The 23,714-nt window shown below is 41.0% G+C and overlaps 1 protein-coding gene across 7 annotated transcripts in view; it reads right to left on the reverse strand.

Moving 5' to 3' along the window:
* Positions 1-715: 715 nt before the first annotated feature.
* Positions 716-23,714, reverse strand: part of LOC102911135 (uncharacterized) — a 107,916-nt gene continuing 84,917 nt past the window's right edge. For 6 of the 7 annotated variants that reach the window (XM_042281405.2, XM_006991501.4, XM_042281407.2 and 3 more), the window contains 14 exons: positions 23,642-23,712; positions 22,924-22,942; positions 21,820-21,933; positions 19,457-19,491; positions 18,649-18,673; positions 15,994-16,134; positions 13,220-13,287; positions 12,736-12,760; positions 10,154-10,194; positions 9,738-9,762; positions 9,449-9,517; positions 8,245-8,301; positions 6,269-6,386; positions 716-875 (listed from right to left, as the gene is read on the reverse strand). In XM_042281405.2, coding sequence (XP_042137339.1) covers positions 6,292-6,386; positions 8,245-8,301; positions 9,449-9,517; positions 9,738-9,762; positions 10,154-10,194; positions 12,736-12,760; positions 13,220-13,287; positions 15,994-16,134; positions 18,649-18,673; positions 19,457-19,491; positions 21,820-21,933; positions 22,924-22,942; positions 23,642-23,712 — 785 coding nt within the window. In that variant the 3' untranslated portion in view covers positions 716-875; positions 6,269-6,291. The remainder of the gene's footprint in view (positions 876-6,268; positions 6,387-8,244; positions 8,302-9,448; positions 9,518-9,737; positions 9,763-10,153; positions 10,195-12,735; positions 12,761-13,219; positions 13,288-15,993; positions 16,135-18,648; positions 18,674-19,456; positions 19,492-21,819; positions 21,934-22,923; positions 22,943-23,641; positions 23,713-23,714) is intronic. The other variant, XR_013052881.1, reaches the window with a different exon arrangement.

Below are 23,714 nucleotides of genomic sequence, written 5' to 3' on the forward strand. Positions count from 1 at the left end.
GGTGCTAGGGAAGTTCCCAGGAATCCCCAAGTGTGACCCCAGCTTGGACTATTAGAAATAGTGGAGAGGGTGCCTGAACTGAACTGGCTTACCCCAGTGACCAGATCGGTGAATACCCCAACTGTCACCACAGAGCTTTTCTCCAGTGACTGATGGAAGCAGCTGCAGAAATGCACAGCCAAACACCAGGCAGAGCTCCAGGAGTCCAGTCAAAGAGAGAGAAGAAGGATTTTATGAGCAAGTGTGTCAAGATCATGATGGGGGAACCTGCAGAGATGACCAAACCAAACTAGTGGGAACTCATGAAAGTTTGATCAATGTCTGTGGAGCCTGCATGGAACTGGGCTAGGTCCTCTTCATGGCAAGACAGTTATGCAGCCTGATCTGTTTGGGGGGCCCCCTGTCAGGAAGATCAGAATCCATCCCTGGTACATGAGCATGCTTTTGGGAGCTCACTACCTACTATGGGACACCTCTAGCAGACTTAGGCAGGGGGGAGGGGCTTGGACTTGCTTCTACTGGATGTTTCCTCATGGGAGGCCTTGCCTTCTTGTGGAGAGAAATAGGGGGTTGGTTATGAGGGGAAGGCTGGGGGGGAAGAAGGAGGGGAGAGGTGGATCTTTGATTGGTGTATAAAATGAATGGAAAATTTTTCTTAGTTAAAAAAAAGGAGTTGGCATTCTGCTCCAACAGGCAAGGCATTTAGGAACCTGAGACTGATTAAGGAGAGCTGTATTGATCTATACAGGCAGCTTCTGAAGCTGCTCAGAGGCTGGTCCCACTGACTGGTGTCCATAAACAGCCAGGTAGCAGGATGTGTCCTGGGGTGTGACAGAGCCTGGAGGTCTTGTTCCTTCTCCTTGATTCTGGCAACCCTAGGAAGGAAGAGAGGAAGTAAAGATCAGGGTAGGGAAAGCAGATGTTATCCATTTTCCAACTGTACAGCAGATCTCCCCACAAGAAAGTGTAATGGGTCATCGTTTTTATCTGTCATGTGGACCCCAATGCTTATTTTCTCACACCATGTGTTTCTGTGTGTCTGTGTGCTTGTGCACTTGTGATTATTATAGTCATGTGTCTTCATCACCAGCCTTTGAACTTGGGCATAAGGCATTTCATTTTCCATAACTCAGTTTCCTCAACTGACATGTGGATGTCAGAGCTCCAGATTGGCAGTGTTCTTTGAGAATCAAGAAGGTGGACTGTACTGTTGAGTTCTTAGCCATATAATCCACCTCCTTGACAGAAGTCCCTCTTCATTCATTCAACTGAGAGAAGGTTCAGCACAAAGAGACACACTTCCTGCTGGGGACACCTCCTGAAGAGCAGATACTGGAAATAACCTGAAATATACCTCTTCTCCTTAAATAACAATGTCTTCTGCTTTCTGGTTTGTGTAATTGCCATGAGCAAGGCTAGAAAATGCCTTCCAAATGGCATTGTGGACTCCACTATCTCTACACATGCAGAACTAAAACTTGTCTTAATTAATATTAAAAGCACACATTAGTAGGTCCATATCTAGGACTTAGAGGAAGTAACTACTCCGTGTTAACTGCCTAGGTAAGAAGAAGGATTCAGCCTCACCACAATCACTTCCTCTACTTACCATCCAAATTATACCTTAAATTTTTATTTAAAAAAATGTTAGGACACCTCCCTAATGAAAAAGCTAAAAATGTTGAAATGATCACTCCCACCAGGTTTACATTCATGAGAGTCTATCTTCCTATTTTATCTGGATACAACTGATTTAGTACCTATTAGAAAATCTTAGATAATGATTCTCATTTAATTGACTGTGACAAGCTTTTGGAGACAACCTTGAATCCAAGGATATACAGTCTGGCTTTAATCCATATGAACAAAGGTGTTAACATCTTGGAATGAAATTTGAGAACTCAAGGAAGAGAAAAACCCATTCATATCTACAGGTCATATGTACGGGAGAAAGTATTTGGTATTCATTGTGTAGTCTCAGGATGGAAGTACTGTGACATAATTTCACAGTTAAAGTTCTTCCCCAGTTTCGATATTGGAAATTTCCATGTCCATTCCCTCATTCCATGTACCCCTTTCAAAACAAGGAAAACTGTGAGTGCTGGTGAGATGAGTAACATTCCTTCTCTAGTTGAGAGTTTTAGAATCTATGAGGAGACATACTATGAGATATGTCTGTGCAATTGAACTGAAGACCTTCTGTCAGTGAAGGCAGCACCATGCCATGGGCTGGTGTAGAAGACTGAGCAAAAAGGGGTAAAACTGAAATCAAATGAGCACAAGTATTCATCAGTCAGTGCTTCCCAATTACACATGCAATATAACCTGATGATGCATCCTCCCATGACCATGATGGATTGATTATATGTCCTCTGAACCTGAGAAAAAAGCCACCTTAGTTGCTTTTGTTGGAACAAGAAGAAAAGTTACTAATACAGTCAGTTGTAGTTTTAAATTTCTTGTCAGTTGCTCTCCTGAGGTGGCTTACAATTGCTTGTGAAAACAAGATGGGAACTATTGGCTAAGTTTTCATTTTGCAGATCAAACTCAAGGAGGCAAGTATGTTTAATTGACATCCTTGCTGAACCTATGGAAATAACCAGGCCCAACCCACTGAACTCTTTCTTACACCAAGACATGCCCTTCGGTAATGATTCACAATCACAGAAAACTCACCTGAAATGGGAATGTGGCCAAAAACTAGAAGGCACAGCCTTTCTGTTTTATAATCATAGTCCAAACCAGAGTGATTAGTTTGAATTAACAGTCCCAGACTCACTGAATTAATCTTTAGCCATCAGAGTTTTGTCCAGGAATGCCTAAACTAATTTATATCTCATAGAACACATAACATCAACAATTTACATCTTGTTGGGTATTTGCCATTTTCAATTTAGAAAACTTGTCCTAATATTTAACTGTCAAATTGTTTATGACTATCCCAGCACTGGTGTTATTCAGTGTGTCCATGGAATATCACTGGTTAAGTTGTCAAGAGTAAAAAAAATACATCAGACAAGATCTTCGATGTATTAATTTTATATATACACAAAAGCTCTCTTGGATATTTTGAAAGTTGCACACTTTTTTGTAAGCTTATTGAGGAAGAATTTGTCAAGTAGTCTAAATTGGCCTTGAACTTCTTCTGCCTCACCCCCCAGATTGCAGGGATTATAGGCATGGGCCACATGCCTATGAGGAAATTATATTTTATCAACTTTTTATACTTTGCTGTGTCCAGTCTAGCCTGCCTACAGGAAGAGTATTGATGAGGAAAGGACATAAACCAGCAAGAGGCATTACTAGAAGGAAACAGCAGGCCAAATGACAAGTAAGCAAATAAAAGGTAGTCCATGTTGGTCTAGACCACATAGCTTAAATCTGCTTATTGGAACCCACAACTGTGACAGAGTTTAAATTACATTCAACCTGGTTTGATCTTAAGGGTTGTGACCATTCTCCAAAGCTGGAATTCTTAGCTTTGGGAGCCTAAACTCAGGAAGGACATGCTTGTAATCTCCACACTGGAGAAGCTGACTTAGAAGGATTGAGAGTTTTTGGCCAGCTTATGCTGAGTTGCAGGTAAGCCTGAGCTACATAGTGAGATCATATATAAAACGAACAACAAAAACAACCCAATACACACATACATACATACACACACACACACACACACACACACACACACACACACCAAAACAAAACAAATACTATTTGTAAGGTATTTCTCTGATGTGATATTCTCTAGTTAAAACACAAATATTTTGGAAGAGGGAACACATAAAGCCTTTTTAGTTGTGTACATGTTGCTATAAGCAAATTACTAGTCTTATAGTTAGGGTTTCCATTGCAGTAATGAAGCAACATGACCAAAAACAACTTGGAGAGGAAAGGGTTTATTTTGCACCAGTTCCTACAGTTCATCATCAAAAGCAGTGAGGGCAGGAACTCACACAGGACAGGAACCTGGAGCCAGGAGTTAATGCAGAGGCCATGGAGGGGTGCTTCTTATTGGCCTGCTTCTCATGGCTTGCTCATCCTTCTTTCTTACAGAACCCAGGACCAACTGCCAAGGGATGGCACCACCCACAATGGGCTGGGCTCTCCTCAACCAACCACTAATTAAGAAAATGCCCTAGAGCTTGACCTTATGGAAGCATTCTCTCAATTGAGGTTTCTATCTCTCACATAGCTCTAGCATATAGACTTTTCTGCCAGTAAGTTTGAGATGACAGAGAGAATGCCCTGGCAAGCACTGCCTTGGTGGGACTAGGATTGTAAAAGAGATTCAGGAATTAAACAGAGACCTGGATCTTACCAGGTCTTAACAGGTGACAAAGTCACTGTCCTTAGATCCATGTCCTGGAAGAAGCTCTCCAACTAGGTTCTGGGGGTGGGGGACATTCTGGCCATTGGCTAACACTTATCTGCCTCCAGCTACTGAAAGCCAGCATTCATACCAAGTACCTTGGGCCTATAAATGTAACACAAACCTTAAAAGGTTTTATAATTTAAAAAAAACAGACCCAGATATTGGGGTAAAAGTTGAAAGATCAAAGAAGCAGAACAGCCAGCCACTAGCTTACCTCTATAAAGTCCTCAGCCTCGAGAGAGCGAGTTTATGTTTCCTCAAGCCTTATATACCTTTCTGTGTCCTGCCATATTACTTTCTCGGATTAAAGGCATGTATCACCATTGCCTGGTTCTGTTTCTCTCATGCAGCCCAGTGTGGCCTTGAATTCATAGAGATCAAGACAGATCCCTGCTTCCCGAGTGATAGGATTAAAGGTGTGTGCCACCACTGCCTGAACACTGTCTAATTTAGTGGCTGGCTCTGTCCTCTGACCCCCAGGTAAGCTTTATTGGGGTACACTATATATTACCACATATAAACAGAGGACAAATAAAGGGTTATTTCAATAGAGATGAGACTCTGAAGTGTCTGAACAGCCCTTCCTAGGCTGCCAACCTATCATAGTCCGAGAACATCTCCTTCCCAGGGACTGTGCTATGTGCAAGGTCCCTTGGCCTGGGATGCACTTTTCCAAATTGTGGCCTCATTTTCTGTGTATCTCAGTTCCACTCTCAATGCTTCCAGTAACTTATACCTGAAGAAGTCTCTGTCAAGGCAGAGTTGTGGTTTCTGACCTTGATGGTACCACAAACCTTTGGGACCTTGCTATCTCAAAGTGGAAAGAGCCCTTGGAAAATTACTTTTCTCTCTTCATCAAGTTTCCTCAACTCTGTAAAAAGTGTTACTGATTCAGGCTTGGTCAGGTTTCTCCACTCTCATCTCTCAGCCCCACTCTCCACCATTTCCTCTTGATGCTATTCATATATTCTTTGACACAAGTAACCTCATACCCCAACATGTGGTTCTTAGTGTACTGCATGACCTGACCTGTGCACTTACCTTCCATCCTCACTCCCCTAGTCCTACCTAGTTTGATGTCAAGCTGACCCAAGCTAAAGTCATCTGGAAGGAGTGAGTCTCAGTTGAGAATTTGCCTACACAAGGCTACAGGCTGTTGGCAAGCTTGTAGGACATTTTCTTTTTCTTTTTTTTAATTTTATTTTATAATTTAACTTAATTTTACATATCAGCCATAGATTCCCTTGTCCTCCCCCTCCCACATCCCACCCCACCACTGCCTTTCCCCTAGCCCACCCCCCATTCCTATCTCCTCCAGAGCAAAGACTCCCCTGGGGATTGAGTTCAACCTGGTAGATTCAGTTCAGGCAGGTCCAGTCCCCTCCTCCCAGGCTGAGCTAAGTGTCCCTGAATAAGCCCCAGGTTCCAAACAGCCAGCTCATAGTTGTGATTGATGGAAGAGAGCCTAGCCCATTGTGGGTGGTGCCATCCCTAGGCTGGTGATCCTGTGTTCTTTAGGAACTTAAGCTGCACAAGCCATGAGAAGCAAGGCAGTAAGCAGAACTCCTCCATGCCCTCTGCATCAGTGCTGCCCCCAGATTCCTGCACTGAAGGTCACAGACAGACTAAGTGGAGGGTAGGAGTCCAGCATCCACAAAGATTCTGGACTCATGAAGGAAATGGAGTAGCCTGACATGGGCTCTCCTATAGCAAGCTCCCTACACCCAACATCCCCTGACAACTATACAAAGCTTTGATATAGCAATTTTTCATCTTAGTGAAGCTCTGCTACCAAGTGAACTGGAGGCTCAACTGTCTGTCTGTATATCCATTTCTCTGTTTCTCCTGCCCCCAGTGATTTTAACTGCATGACACCTCTGGGTATGCAGTACTTACTGGGCAATATTGGAGACTTTTTATCAGTAGTAGCGCTTCCTCCTTTTCTTCTTCTTCTTTATGGGTAGAATATCTTCATCTGAAGATTTAGTTGGGGCTAGATACAGCACATTCAGCACTAGGAATAAAGTAGGAATAGGTTCAAAACAGAGAAGGAGTCATAGCACAAAGCTCTGGGACATTGTTGGGTATTTCTTGCAGGGACCAAGTTGACCATCCTGGATGAGTGACTGCTCCCACACATGCCACCTTCCATGCTATCAACATTGTTTGGGAGAATTTTCTATTGGCTGTTGTTTTGTTGTTTGTAATTTTTGGATGTTCCCCTTGGGTCTCCTTTCACATCAGAAACAAAGCTTTGCTTGCTAACTGTGTTGTGCTTAGCATCCCTGTTCCCATTCTCTTCAGCTCCCTGCTTTCCTCAGCTAGGCAAGAACAACCCTTCACCTCTTTTCCATAAGGAGAGGTGTGACTAGATAACCTGTTAAGACCCAATTGTGTCTCGCTGGGCATGTCCCTAAGAAATGTCCCATTGTATACACTTCCCATTGGGATTTTTGGCTGTCCCATAAACTTTATAAAGGACTCAGGTGAGGCCACATTTCAAGGGAAGGGGAAGAAAACTGGGTACACTTAGGCACAAAACAGGAATGAATCCTGGGACCCATGTTGGATGGTTAGGTCCCATCAGATGGGCAATGCAACCCAGTATGCACAATCAAGAACAAGGCAGCAGGGACACACTTTCATGGATAACTAGGAACAAAGTGCAGAGTTCCCATTCCACTCAGGAAATAGGGAAGAGGGTGGAGAAGGCTCTGGGTAAGGGACAGAAGAGTGGTCAAATACTGTGGGCAGTGAAGTGATATTTTATTTATAGTCAAATGTTATTTGTATGTTAATAAATAAAGTTGCCTGGGGATCAGAGCTATTAGCAAGTCATAGAAAAGCAGGGCAGTGGTGGTGTACATTTGTAATCCCAGCACTTGGTAGGCAGAGCTAGGTAAGTCTCTGTGTGTTCAGGGATATAGCCAGTATTGGATACACATGCCTTTAATCTCAATACCAATCATAGAAAACCTGGAGGTCTATACAGACAAGCCATGATGAGGTGGTCATGTGGTTGGGTTTACAATTAATGAGAAGGCAGAACAGAAACACTATAAAAAGACAGACACACAGGAAGTGGTTCTGGTTCGGAGAGGTAGGACCACCACAGGAGGAAGGATAAGGTTTTAGCTCTTAGCTCTGACTTCTTGGCTTTCTTCTTTGCATTGGTTCTGTGTTTCTTATTTAATAAGACGGTTGGTTACATCTACAGGCTCCTTCAAGGATGTGGACATATTGATTAGAAAGAGGAGTCCCTGAGTTTACACAAGGCAGAATCAATGCATCAGAAGTAAAATACAGAGAAGGCAGGCATACTTTGCAGTGAAGAGAAACCCTCACCCTATTGCAGGGGGTTCATAAAAGACATTCGGGGAATATACTCTCCTTTGATTCAAACTCTAGACCAGTGAAGATAGGTGAGAACTATACTAAGTATGAAGCACATAAAAGTTCCAGACAGCTCAGAGGACAGAATACACATGCAGACATGGCAAGGTGATCTGATGAGACAGGGCAGGAAATTGACATTCAGACATAAAGAGGATAAGCCAGAGAGGACTCAAAAGATAAAATACAAGTGGCCATACACTTTAAATCCTGGGATCTTGTGCACCAATTATGAACTAGGAATATCTGAAAATGAGGCCTTATCTTGACCAGAGAGTCCCAGATCCATGCTCAAGTACTAGGTCAGAAGCTCCAAGATAGGTGTCAATGTGTTCTTTGACTCATTCACCCTAAATGTCAGTCTAGTGTGAGGAGCAGAGGTGGAAATGAGCTCATATACAGCCTTCCTTTTTTCCCTGTCCCCACAGAGACCTTGTCCACATGACAGAGTAGACACAGAATGCAATGTTGTTACCTACCTGGAGCTACAGTACTTGATACCTTTCTCAACTCCCAGAGCTGTACTTCAAAAGCATCTGGAAGAAAGCAAACAGAGTGGCTCATTCTGCCTACAGAAGATACAACCATATCAGTTCACACCAGATCAGCCTCAGCTTTCCACTGGTTCCTTGACATCTTAGATTATGAAAGGTGCTTCAATGAGGCCAGACAACTCACTCTGCCACCCACCCATAGAGTGCCCTTCATATAAAGACTGAATGGGGGCTGGAGCGATAGCTCAGAGGTCAAGAGCACTGGCTTCCAGAGATTCTGAGTTCAATTCCCAGCAACCACATGGTGGCTCACAACCATCTATGATGAGATCTGGAGGACTCTTCTGGCACACAGGTGCACATGCAGGTAGAACACTGTATACATAATAAATAAACAAACAAAAAAAAATGAATAGAAGCTGGTATTCAAGATTTTAGAAAAAACTGAACAGAAACATTGAGGTACTGTTACAAGTCCTGCAGGACCAACCAAAAGAGGTTTAGCTTCTTCTGCATTATTGGGCCCACACTACAAAACCTTTGTACTCAGGTTCATGTCATTGACTATAGAGAGTTGTGATCCATTGACAGTTCCTCCTGTCACAACTCACCAATCAAAGGTGAGCACCACATGGTGTACACTTTTTCCCCAGACGGCATCAGAATACACACAATTTCCAAGGAAAGCTATTAATTACAACCGAAGGCTAGGAGCTTTGGAAGTAACAGAGGCAGGAAGGATGGATGTTCTGATAAAGATAGTATTTTTATTTTTAAGTTTATTTCATCTGTATTGCCTTCATTTGAATGCCTGTATATCACTTGCATGCAGGCCAGCCAAGACCAGAAGAGGGCATCAGACACCCTGGAACTGAGATACAGATAGTTGTAAGTAGCTATATGGGTGCTCGGACTCAAATCCGGTCCTTTGGTAGAGCATCCAGTGCTCTTAATCAAAGAGTCATCTCTCCAACTCCCCCAAATCATCTTTAACTGACTGTGGGGTTTGGTGTCATTGTTTCCATCCCTCTTTACAATTATGCCTGGAAGAAGTAGTATGCAAATCTCCATGCAAATCTGCACCTCACTGATACATTCCCCACTGCTTAAGCCTGCCAACCAGAAGGTACAACCTGACTGTTTCCTGGATCCTCTCCTATTGATTCCAGTAGGGCAGGCTGTTACTTACCAGGAAAGCTCTCTTTACTATCGATGTTCTGCTGTTCTTCAACATCTGTGTCTCCCACCTGGGCTACATCTACAAGAACATCAGGACAAAGTGTACCAGGTGAATCCACAAGAGCGCTCACAAAATTAACCCCAATTCTTCTTGAAATTTTCCATGGAGCGTCTACGGCAGAATCATTTCCTCTTATTTTACTTTCAACCTTCCTTCCCTACAAGAATCCTGATTCAGGCTTCTTAGGAAGGAAACACTAAGAGATTTTCTGAACAAGAGAGGGATTTCAGATACTTACAACTTCCTAGCATGTTGGAAGCCACCTACATTTATAAAACAGAAAGCATTGTTAAGACTGGGCTATACTATATATTTCACAATGGTCTGGTTTTCTCTTCATGACTTAGGGAAAATGGGAATATAGCTCTACTGGTGCATATGACACCAGTAGAGACGGAAAGAGCCTTTCCTGCACTGTACTTCCCAAGTCCATTAACACTGCAAGAAAATCTTTAATAGAACAGGGAAAGTAATTTCTGAGGGAACTGCTTCTATGATTCAATTTTAATAGATGTGGTGATGTCAATGACACCAGAGAGCTGGAGACCCAGTGGCAGGAAAACCACCTGAACTCCACAAAGGAAACTGTCTTTCAAAGAGTAACACACAAGGAACCCAAATATTTTTGTAGTAGACACACAAAGGTGCTCTTACTGTATGCTTGGATTCTGGAACATGTATACCACCTGGGAAATCTAGGAGAAAACAGAGTAACTGTGAGGATGTTGGCAACTAATGATTATAAAACACTCAGGAAATATTCTCAATGTGCACACATGTGCATAGAGATAGATTGGGCTGATGTTGGGCCATCCTCAAGTGTAGAAGGATGTTCCAGAAAAGAAAAAAAAAGCAGAACAAAATAAGACCTAGGATCCTGGTTCCTCAATTAAAGCCACTTTAAACAATATAAAATAAATCCAGCTGATTCACACTTTGTGGTATAAACTTGTAATCACAGCATTCAAGTGGCAGGGGAAGGGGGATCAGGGTTCAAGGTCAGCTTCAACTTTATAGTGAGATAGAGGCTAGCCTGGGATAAATGTTTCTCTGTCTCAAAATAATTATATATAATTATATATATATATATATACATATATATATATATATATATATATATATATATATATATATATATATATATTAAAGCAGCATAATTCCTAACTGTTTTCTAAATATTTATCCTAACACTCACAGGTCAGTGTTGCTTTTACCATCCAACAAAACAATTTCTCTTTGTAAGAGAATGAGATCATAACAGAAAACCACAACCAATAAAAATGCAGAGAACAAGTAACTGTGGGGTGCCCTGCCTGAACCATCCATCTAGAACACTATTCCTGCAACCAAAAACTGTGGAGAGTGGGAGAAAATCCTCTTCCCCAGGGAACAGCCCAATTGGATTTTCAAGAAGAGATGGTCAGCTCTGAAATCTCATAGTACAGATAACATTATATGCAAAGAAGCTGGTCAATGGTGGAGCATGCCTTTAATCCCAGCACTCGGGAGGCAGAGGTGGGCAGATCTCTGTGAGTTCAAGGCCAGCCTGGGCTACAGACTGGGTTCCAGGAAAGGTGCCAAAGCTATACAGAGAAACCCTGTCTCGAAAAAAAAAATGAAAAAAAAATTATATGTAAAGAGCAGATTGTATATCTATATCTATAGGTATAGATATATAGATATATATTTATGAATACATACATGCACACACATACACACACACACACACACACACACACACACACACACACACATACACACACAACTAAATTCTACAGTTGGAGGAAAGGAGGCGAGAGGGCGTGAATTTGAGGAAGAAAGGGGACCGGGCATGGGGATGGTTAGAGGGAGAAAAGGGGAAAATGACATAATTTCAAAAAATAAAAAAGTTTCAAAGCACAATATGTGTAATTGTTAACACTTGTTATGTGTCACCAACAGATGTTTCTCAGAACTGCACTATAGCTAGAGTTTTCCTGCTTTGCCCACAGTCAGGACAAATCACTATCACCCGCCAGTCCCACAGCCGCTCAGACCCAACCAAGTAAACATAGAGACTTATATTGCTTACAAACTGTATGGCCGTGGCAGGCTCCTTGCTAACTGTTCTTATAGCTTAAATTAATCCATTTCCATAAATCTATACCTTGCCATGTGGCTGGTGGCTTACCGGCATCTTCACATGCTGCTGGTCATGGCGGCAGCTGGCAGTGTCTCTCTCCTCAGCCTTCTGCTTCCCAGAATTCTCCTCTCTCCTTGTCCCACCTACTTCCTGCCTGGCCACTGGCCAATCAGTGTTTTATTTATTGACCAAACAGAGCAATTTGACATACAGACCATCCCACAGCACTGCACAGACTGCTCAACTGAATCTTTCTATGGTTACTGACAAACTAGGTTGGAAAATCTTATTGCTCACAGTGCTATTAGAAAGTGTACTATAATATTTTCATCATTTTTTTATGTTTTGGGTCAGCTTCTAAGATATGAGTCCAGAATCTACAGAAGTAAGGCACCTTGTCCTTCATGACTGTTTTTAACTCTAAAGGACTCTGGGAAATGACCAGATACAGCAGGGAGTGTTTGGACTTTCACGAGTGACTTCAAGCATCTGTGGATGTGGCCTAGTTTAATGTGCAGTTAACAGGACATGGAGGCAGTTTGCCATGAAAGGGCAGCATCTCTGGACCACATGGTAAACTCCCATCCCTGCTGACAATGCTCTCAAATTTTCTTAAATGAATTTAAGGCTCAACCATGGAAGAAGCAAGAGCAATGGATTACCTAGATAGATTTATGTTTTAACTTTCTGCTTTTGACTTTGAGTCAGGGAATCTTCATTTTTGTTCTGAAGCAGGGGTTATAACAATTCCCAGGTACAAATGTCATGAAACCAGCAAAGCTAATAAAGTATAAAGTTCATTCAAAGTGTGTGTGGGAGTGTGAACTATGTCCTCTATAAACCATCACCCTGTGCACAATCACATACACTCAGAATCACAAGACATTGAAGCACATGAAACCCTAACACTCTTTGTGCACGCAGCCTCATGAAAATCTATGCAGAAACTTGACTGTAAAAGGGTATCTAGAACATCTTTAAAAAATCATGTTGACTGTTTTGCTCCTTCCAGAAAGAGCAAGTTGGGTGGCCTTTCAAAGAGAATACAGTAAGGGACACCCTACCTATCTTAGCATTTACATTTTTCCTCATCAAGGAGTTAAACAATACTTACAACTTTGGTATTCTTCCCAGGCTCCCTGAAATTACAGAAACAAAGACATTTTGAGGGTGGCATCATGAGACATGTAGGCACATGCCTTTATTTTTCTTTGTCAGTATTGAAAATGCATGGCAGTCACTGCCAACATTAATAGCTGGTAAAACAAAGATAAGATATATCTGTGACAAACCTATAATTTTTTTTCTTGAATGATGTATCTCTAACCCTCCTTCAGTTCCCAATCACAAAATAATTAATCCAAGGAAGAAGAATTTTTTCCAGAGGAACAGGTAGGGCATCTGTTGTGTACCTTGTCTGTGCCATTCACAAATGCTCTTTCTCTTAAGATGTCCATTGGCAAGGGACAGTTCTACTACTAAAGAAAACACAGCCCAGTATATATAAATCACACGATCATATTTTAATAGCAAAACTCAATGAAACAGGAAATTCAGACAGCAACATTTCTATGTTAATCACAGAAAGGTCACTTTACCTCATCATGATGGTCGAACTCTTCCTCTCGACAAAAAATCTGTTTAATATCAGGGACATTTGTAGAACCTAGGAAGACAGAGTGACTGTTAATCACTGGTGCTGTGGCCCATGTCTTCCTGAGAGAACACAGCTTAGCTTACACAACAGAATTATATGTATGGCTATGCTCTGAAGGCTAGACCAAATGGCTGCTAGAGCATCCTCATTGAAAGCACCCAGTCAATGAGAAGCAGGGAATAAATGGAACACTTGCAGTGTGCTGACGGCAACAGAAGACAATAAGATAGTTTTCCAATGGTACAAGCTTCCCATTTCTCCTATCAATCACTTGAAAACCCGACAGTCTAATAAATCAAGAAATAATGTGAGTTTTAATTTATGCTAAATGCCATCTAGTACACACTCTCCAGGATACCCAAAAGAATATGGTTTATGGAGTGACATCAGTGAACATGAGAAAATAAAGACCATGATAAAGACCTCAGCAGCACATCTGGGCACCTCAGAATGCCAGAAATGAAGCACAGCTCATAGAAATCTAGGAGGTAATTCAATGAATCATGCAACATTTTAACTTCTAGTGGCACCATGCTCCATTCCCTAGTTCAGTACATGAACTACAAAGGGACAGTCACATACTGGGGAAAGGAAAACCTTTAATGCTATTGTGTTGGAGCAGCACAACTTTTCTCTGGAGTAGATATGATTTTTAAAGTGGACTAATAGAGCTATGTAATTTTTATCTTTGGAGTAGAAAAGCCCTTTTCTAAGTCATCTGCTAAAAGCATTGGCCGACCATGTTTTTCTGCTGGTTTCCTGTGGTGATAAGCATATTCTGGGGCAAACATTCCAGAAAATGAAATCACAATAAAATGAGTATCGTGGAGATTATTTACACACTTCCTACATTTTTTGGTACAGTAAGTACATTCAACTTATAATACATGGCCTGTAAAAAGTGGTCCAAAGCTAGCAGGACAGTGAGAATGCAGGGGCAGACATTCTTGTGATGAGCTAAGGCCTTGCACCTACTGAAGACACTTGGAGGAAATGGACTTCTAACCCCACGATAAAATATACAAGTATACTAAAGCACATAGGACAGATACAGACAAGGTCCAGATAGGTCACAGAAGGGCTGAGATCCTATTTCTAAGCCCTAGTATACAGGTAGAAGTTTATGGGAACTCCCAAGCCCTCTGACCTTGTAGATTGAACCCAGAATGCATTAAAAGGCGTCAAAGCTAGGCCAAAGTCAAGCTTCTTCCTCATCCACTAAGTCAGTTGTTGCAGGACAGATGCCATCTCTCAGATCTCCATTACCTCAGTCATCTTGCACATCAAACAGTCCAGGGGGAGAAGAGAATTCAAGTGAGCGAAACTCATATGTTTGACACTTACTTCCAAGGATGGAAGCCAGACTAAAAAGCCTTTCTGTCAGTTTAGCCATGCCATTCTCTGGATGTCCTTTAAAACAGGTCTAAACATTAAAGAGCAGACCATGAAGATGGTAATTCAAGCTCTAAGGGACTAGAGGAAGAAAATCTGGTTCTCCTGCAGCATTGAGCCAACACTATGAGACTTTCATATCCAAGTTCATATGTATGAGCACACATGAGAGAATTGTCCTAAGCAGAGAGATGGGCTCTACCATAGGTTAACACACAACCATTAACAAAGTACTTCATGGCTACTGTGATGATTCATCTCAATTATCAATTTGATGAGATCCAGAACCTCAGAGCACACCTGTGGAACATTATAGTAACTGGGAAAGCAGAGGTGGGATGATTCACCAACTGTGGGGAGACATTATTTCCTTGACTGGGATCTTAGACAGTAAAAATAGAAGAAAGTGAGTTGTGTAATACCATTGATTTCTCACTGCTTTCTGGTTCTGGTTACTTCAGGCTTCTCTCTATATAGATGTTCTGCAATCATGAAATGAATTCTCAAGCTAATTGCAAAATAAACCTTTCAGCTCTAGTTTATTTTTCTCAAAGTATTTTGTTAAAGAGAATAGAAAAATTAATTTAGGCAGCATTTCCATGGAGAGCTGATGTGTATCCTTATGCTTCTGAAAGAGGAAAAGCAAAGGAACCTTCCATTTTTCTTGTACTTACAGATCTCTTTCCTGCTCTCTCGCATTCCCAAGCACAGGATGTGACACTGCCACTGCTGGGATCCTTCCCCATTGAACCTGATCAAGAAGGCTGCTATATAAATCATATTTCACCTGTATTTTTGGACCCTTCAAATCGAATCCATTTCTGTTACCCACATGTGGGAATAAGTAGCAGATAGGGAGGCTCACCCGTTCCTGCCCACATCAGGTGAAACAACATCAACTTACACATGTGCCCCAGCTTTCCTCTAGTTAATGTTATTCAGCAAGAGCCAAAGTGACTTTTAAATATACCTTTAATTTCTATAGTTGTCCTGGTGGTGGTGGCCCAGGCCTTTAATCCCAGCACTCAGGAGGCAGAACCAGGCAGATCTCTGTGAGTTCAAGCCCAACCTGGGCTACCGAGTGGGTTCCAGGAAACGCACAAAGCTACAGAGAAACCCTGTCTCAAAAAACCAAAAAACAAAAACAAAAACCAAAAAAAAAAAACCACTATGGTTGTATTTCTACTGATGAGATATATACATTAACATTTTTCACATATTAAAAGTTCTGATAAGTCTTTTCAGTTTTACAGATAGTACAAAGGATAATTGACTAATACATAGAACAGAAACAAAGCCTCAATATATCAATATGTACACTACCTTCCATTTGTGTTTGTGGCATTTCTTTAGAAGTACTAGTGACAGCTGAAGCAGCTGAAGCAGCTGGAGCAGCTGGAGGTTCATCTACATCTTGAGAGGTGACAGTTTTCTTCTTATAAAATCTTCTAAATATTGAAAAGACTGGGAATGTAATCACAACAGGGAGAGTTATATTAGTTTATGGCAGAAAAACAGAAAACTAATCATGGCTGTGTTTGTAAATTTGATCTAATTCCCTGTCTCCAGGTAGTCATCAGAGTCAGAGTGTTGCTTTAGGAAGATCACCACATTTTGTTATTAAGCAATACAGACACAATAGATAATGTCTGCATTTACATGGCTGGTGCAATACATAAAAAGCAGCAAGACTGAATGTGTTATATGGGTTTGATGTCAGATGGGAGCCCTTCCTTCTGAGAATCACATGAATACTACTGTTGTTCACACAATTCCTCTTTCTTTCATGCTTTTCTCCAAACACTAGAAGTTTCAGAAGGATTTCTCATGATACTTTCTAGTCTAAAAGAGAACTACAAATGGTAAATCATAAGGAAAGGCACAGAAGAAATACTACAATGATGTTTGTTAAATACCAGAGGAATTCAGCTAGATGCTAGTGACTGAATTCAGAGTGATCCATTGGTCAAGCATAGGGAGCGTGGCTGTTGTTGTTCATTCTTTATTTACACAAGGTACTTATAGCTCACAGAGAACATATGCTATTGCCTTAGATGAGTTGAGAAGTAAAGAACTGTGTGCATTCCCTACTTTTCACCTTTAGGTACCACAGTAGTTATATTCCTGTCACTGTGACTAAACACCTGACACAAGCAGCCTAAGAGAGATACCCTTTACCTTCTAATCTTTGACTCAAAATTAGAGTACAGGGCACTGGCTTAGTACAAATATGTGACCCTTCTGCATTTTCAACCTGTCATGTCCCTCTCAGTGACTAATTTTGATTCCCAGGGAACCACACTGAGAGATTATAGATTCAAGTATATACCTTAGACTCGGAGTCCAGTTCATTCTAAACCATGTTATTGCATGGCAGTTTGACAAAAATGAAACTTCCCTTCAATTGGCCCAATCTTGACATCTTCAACATGACCAAGCAAGAAAAGCAGTCTGGCATTTGGGTAATATGTATCCACATGGCTTTCTAGATGACAAATATCTTCAGTCACTATATGGATAACCCAGATAAAGTGTAGCTAGAAGGGTAGAATCTATATTAGCACCAGATGTGCACCATAACTGCTCTACTCTGACTCATCAAAGTCCAGTTTCTACATACTCTTCCATTCACAGGCTCTATAGGGACAATTGAGTCACACTGACTCCCTAAACATTTTTAAACTACCAGAAATACCTATAATGGAAGATTAGACTGAAAATCCCTATGTATAAAAGAATAAGTTTGAATTTATGATTCTTCTCACTCCAGCTCCAAAGAATTGGGTTTACAGATGTGTTCCACCATGGGCACATATTATACAGTCATTGGGATCAAATCCAGGGCTTTGCAAACGCTAGGAACACACTAAACCAACTGGTCTTTACATTCTTTCCCATTGACCCTCTCTGTCAAATCCTGACTGTGAGGTTACTGTACTGACTGTGAGGTTACACAGCCAGCATCTTCAACATGATGATACCCAGCCATACTCTGCCTGTGTAACTCATTGCTGCTTATATCATTCCACTGAGTGCTCAGACATAGCAGGCAGCATGGAGAATGACCACCAGTGATAGAAGTAATATTGGAACACAACTCAAGCTCACCTTTAAAGATGTATATATAGCCAAAAGAAGGATCCAGTGCAGCTCAAGAATGATGACTGGAGGTCTTAGTGGACATTGCCCATAAATTGTGTGACTCTTTAGGCTCATGTTAATGTTGTTAATGTCTAATCTGTTAAGCATTTGCACCAGTTCTTACTGGAATGAGTCATCTCTACTATAAATCCAGTTATCACACACATCCAACCTATTTTTAAGTGTAGTGTCTCCTACAGTCACACTCTCTGATCTGACCAAACATATGGACTTTCCATCTATCATACTTATGAGTGTCTGCAGGCAGGTAAAGAGCACTGCCCTGGCCTTCTGCCCACTGTGCTGCTCATAATTGTCTGGAATCTCCCTAGGGCTGGGTTATTACAGACAGATGCTGAGAAGCTGAACCTATTACATAGGGATTCCTGAGCCCTTGACAAGTAAAAAGTGCTTCCTGAGTTCTATCACTGAAAAGACGAATGACCTATCTCCTCACCTTGGGCTATGATTTTCCAGAGAGCTGCACAAAGAAACAAGTCTACCACACATCTGTATGGCAAGGTTTGAACTTTTTGTAGGTAAAATGTGTATCTTGCTATTTGAATTGACAATTTTGTCACTGGAAAGTGGACAGTGTCATAGGGATAACTGTATTGGGAAAAAATCTATTTAGACCCTGCCTGGTCCACAAAATTCCAAAATAACTGAATGCATTGACTGTAGACACATGGGTAGGGCTGGTTACTCAGGGCATTGCCTTTTCCTGCCCCCTTACACTCCCAGTTGGAGTCTCATATCACATTGGTGTACCAGAGAAAAGACAGCCAGCATTTAAATAATTCTAAAATGTGTCTTGAGTGATGCCATAATACATACTGCAATTGAATTTTCTATTCTTCACCTGTAATTGAAAGGAAAAAAAAACACTTTGAGGTTCAGGTCATATAGAGTCTATTTGCATAGCTCTTTAGTTCACACTATGACACAGCGTAGTGTAAAGTAGGATAGAAAAAAGACATAAAAAAGACTGTATTGATACATTATATGATGATGTCACAGAAAACCAGGGCTACATATTTGTGACAAAAACTAATACATCACACATCTATGCTGATTCAAAGTGAGGGCCGAGCACCTCTTCTGTGTGGCCTTCACTGAGGGCTCCCTATGCTACATCACAACATGGCAGACCAACTTAACTACCTGCTTTGGGAGATTATTTTCTTCTATTGGGGGGGTCCTCCAATTATTTGCCTGAGTGCACATGTTTTAAATGTATCATACCCTGCATGAAGCTTCCCACCATATAGATTTTTGGGGAACAACCCAAACTCCATCTAGATGACAGGTTGGAGAAACAAATGGGAGAGGAGTCTTAAGGAAAAATACACATCTTAATAGATGGCATGCCTATTAACTTCTAAATCAATATTACACTCATTTTTCTAAAGGGGAGCCCTTTTTCTCCAGAAGAAAAGGCCCCCTCACACAGACTGTGATACTTGATGCTGGAATATTTGATTCAGTCTGGATCAGGATGGTACAATTCCTTTGTCCTCTTCCTAAACTAACTCTCTTATACCCATGATGCCCTACTTAGTTTTGTTGTTCAATGGGATATCCACTCAAACATAAGATCACTAAAGTAACCTTTCTATCTTAGAGAAAAGAAAGGCTCCCTTACCTTCTCTACCTTCACTGGTGTCTTTTCAGGTAATGCTAAGGAGACAGAAAGTAACTGTTAGCTCATGGTACTGCTTACTACTTAGGCAGCATTCTTACTTGATGTGGCTAAAAGTGCACGGACTCAGTACAAGTAGACCTAACGAACAGGATGGTTGGGTAGCTGCTGAACTGTCTTCCCTTGAAGGAAAATTAAAACAGAGAGAGACCTGGAGATATATGAGTAACAGAATTGTTGTATTTCCAGACAGTGGAAGCCTAAAGCAACATAAAAAAAAATCTATCTGATTGAAGATTAAATACGTATCTTCACATGTATTCTCTTTGGAGGGACCACTGGTATGGCTCAGTTTGCATGTGGAGGTCAGAAGACATATTGTGGGATCCCAAATTGTAGATGCATAAGATACCCCTTCACCTAAGACTTAAGGAACATTTTGGTAGAGGAGTGGAAAGACTATAAGAACCAGAAGGACAGGACATATGCTGCTAGATTGTACCTCTCTATATATAGAGATTCATCTATTCATTATGCTACTTAGAGAACCTTGACTAATCCAGAAAGTTCTACAAAAAAAGAAGGAAGTGAGCTGAGCCCAAGCATTCATTCATCTAGGTTTTCAACAAGTGTTGTTTCTTTACCATAAGCTCCTGCCTCTGTATGTGGCTGCCCTGCAATTATCGGCTGTAACCTTAGACTCCATGGACTAAAGAAACTAATTATTCTTTAGTTTGTTTTACTCACACCTGAGAAAAAATTCAGACAGACACAATTAAAATGAAGAGCTAGTAACCACAAGCAAAAGCTTAGGAATCTGGTAGTGTCACAGGCTGAAAAGATATTCTGATACTCATTTCTAAATGTCTTCATTAACACCCCCTCACCCCAGGTTTTAGGGAGGTATGTGGAAGAGGAGGTAGAAAGGAGCCAGTGTTGGATGACATCAAGGAGATACTGTCTTCCAGACACAACAGGACTGATGGACATATGAACTCACAAAGACTGTGGCAGCACGCACATGTTCTAGCCAGACAGGGCCCCAGTGTTGAGAGGACAAAGTGAACAGGAGCTCCCATTCCTAACCAAGAAGCTATCTTCATTTGCAAACTCTTGCAAGGGAAAAATCAGTTTTCTCCAATAGAGTCACATTAGGTATATTAACCACACTTAAAGGTAGGTCCAATGCAAGCCAACACCAAACAAATGCGATGGTGTTTTTGTAGACATTTTGGGTCTCATATTGCTTTGTTTGGACATTTTTAAAATCTTACTTGTCTTTTGCAAATATATTATGGTTTCTGATTTTGTGTTTTATGTTGCTTTTTGAGTGTGTGTATGTGTGTGTGTGTGTGTTTGTTTGTTGTGCTTTTTCACTGATTATATGTTGGTTTTCTATTTTTAACTTGTTTCTTTTCTAAAGTGAGAGATAAAGACATTGAATGGGTTGTGAGGTGGGGAGAATCTGGGAAGAGATGAGAAGAGGAAACCAAGATCAGAATATATTGTGTAAGTTTTCAAGAAAAAAAGGAAAATATCCAAGACATATTAAATTTTAAAAAGCAAGCCTTGAAAAAAAGAGTAATGTCCAGGGAAATACTGTCCAAATGGCAAAACACACTTTCCCTAGACACTCCACTGAAAGAGGAAAAGGACATTCCCCTCCAATTTTCCTTGTCCCTACTGATATCTTTTCCACTTCCTGACCCTCCAAGCACAGTGTGTAACATGACTACTCCTAGGACACTTGCTCATTGGATCAATCCAGGAACATTCTTATCTAATTTGAATTTTACCCTCAGTCATGAAACATTAGACCTAAAGTCCCTTTGAAGAACATTAGCTCTACTCCGTCTGCATCACCCACAGAGAAAGTATTAAAGAGGATGGTTCACCCATTCCTGTCTATACCAGGTAAAGCCACCCTGACCCAATACAAGATGAGCCTCAGCTTTCCACTGGTTCATACTATTGAATGAGAGCCCAAGCTGACATTAGGTGTATTTTTTCGTTTTTTTTTTTCATTTTTCTTTATTAAGAAATTTTCTACTTACTTCACATACCACCCGCAGATCCCCCTCCTCCCTCCTCCCTCCTCCCACCCCCCTAGCCCTCTCTCCCAAGCCACCCCACATGCCCACATCCCACAAATCAAGGTCTCCCATGGGGAGTCAGAAGAGCCCAGCACACTGAGTCTTAGATGTATTTTAAATTCTGTAGTTGTGTTTACATTGAAGACCTAGATATATTAGTATTATCCTACATAGGAAAAATAGTCTTAAGCTTCTCTATAGACTTAGATATGAAGCAAAATAATTAGCAACCAGTATATACAATTGGACAGAATTATGGAATTCCCACAGTACCTTCTACTTGCATTGGTGTTGTTTCCGCAGAAGGTCCTTCAGGGACGGGAGGTCCTTCCACATCCCGAGGGGCGAAAGATTGCTTCCGACAAATTTCCCTTAAGAATGCAGGAACTGGGAATGCATTATAACAGGGAGTCAAGTCAGCCTCATGACAGAAAAACAGAGGAAACTAACAACTGTTGTGTGTTTGTCCATTTGATCTGGTTGCTTGTTTCCAGGTACAGTCATCAGAGTGAGAATGGAGCTTCAGGAGGTTCACTGAATACAGTTTACAATCCATTAAGCAATACATGGACTGTGTAGGTAAAGTCTAAATTTATGACAATGTAACAATAGAGAATAATGGAAAGAGCTATATATAACAATAGCCTAAGTGAAAAATGCCTGCCGCATCTCCCCATGCAGTGTCTGTCTCCCATTCTCAGAATCACTGATCTGACTAGAAGCACATGGGCTTTCTAACCTTTCATGATTGTGAATGTCTGTAGGTAGATGAAAAGCAATGCCCCAGGGTTTTGCCCTCTGTGGTAGTCACTACACTACAGGGTCTTGATCTCTGCAGTTTTGACCTCCTGAAGGCAAATGCTAGGAAGCTGGAACTTAGGCATTATCAAGTCCTTGGGCTACAAATTGTCCCTTGATTTGTATGGAGAGCCTCATCACTTACCTCTGTGCCCTGGTTTATTCTTCAGTAGAGTAGCACACAAACAAATAAATGTACTACATGTAATGGGCTTTGAACACATATACTGTAGGTAAAGTGTGTATCCTAATTTGTTAATTCATTAGTTTGTCACGAGAGATTTGACTGGGAAATTAGGATATCTATCTTTGGGAAAAACAGATTTAGACATAGCCTGGTACAGAACATCCCAAACAATCTAAAGAGATGATATCTGAATCCAGTGATGGTAGCTAATTCCAGTTTTGTTTTGTTTTGTTTTTTTAACTTTGAGTACTACTTTTAAAAAAAAAAACAAAATCCAAGCTCTTCCCTATAGGTGGCTTAGATCACAGTGGTGCATTAGACATAGGGATATCCAGTAATTATATAATATATTTCTAAAATATGTCCTAACAAAGGGATTTCATAATACATACTGCGTTTTCTAGACTCCACCTGAAATTTAAAGGAAAGAAAACAGTTTGAGGCACAGGTCATGCTGAATTCTGTTTACATGGGTCTTTGGAACACATGTCAACATGGTATGATGCCAATCAAAATAAGCAAGAGTCCTATGTACTAGTGTATTATGTGACAATGTCACAAAAGAACTGGGACTCTATAGTTTGTGACAGTTCCCACTTTTGCTGGTTCAAAGGCCAGATTAAGAAACACTATTTGTTTGGTCTCTACTGAATGTTCCCCAAGCCACACCACATCTTTATAACCTGACTGTGAGAAAATTCCTCCTACAGCTGGGCCTCAATTATTTACACTAATCCTCATGCTGTCTTACCATTCAACATCCCCACACTGAAAATGAGACACTTTTTCTACAATTGTTTCCGTGGAACATAATCAAACTGCATCAAGATTTTAGGAACCAGAAGTTGCTGTCAACTTCTGAGTGAAAACTATACACACATCTAAAGAGGAAACCTTTTCTTCAGGAGAAACCATCCTCTCACACAAACTGTGATAAATGACACTGCAAACATTTGTTTAGTTCAATCAGGAGCAAGCTGGTACAATTCCATTTCCTTTTCTCCCTGAGCTAACCCACGATGCACCTAGCTTTTGTTAATCAAATTTCATATCCACAAGGTAAGGAGACAAAGCAACTTTTTATATTAGAGAAAGGAAAGGAAGTCTTACCTCCACCATCATCACTGGTGGTGCTCTCTGTTGTCTTGAGGAAGATGCAATGTCAGCATTTTTATGTACCACT

This window comes from Peromyscus maniculatus, chromosome 7 (genome assembly GCF_049852395.1).
Source record: "Peromyscus maniculatus bairdii isolate BWxNUB_F1_BW_parent chromosome 7, HU_Pman_BW_mat_3.1, whole genome shotgun sequence".
Classification (NCBI taxonomy): domain Eukaryota; kingdom Metazoa; phylum Chordata; class Mammalia; order Rodentia; family Cricetidae; genus Peromyscus; species Peromyscus maniculatus.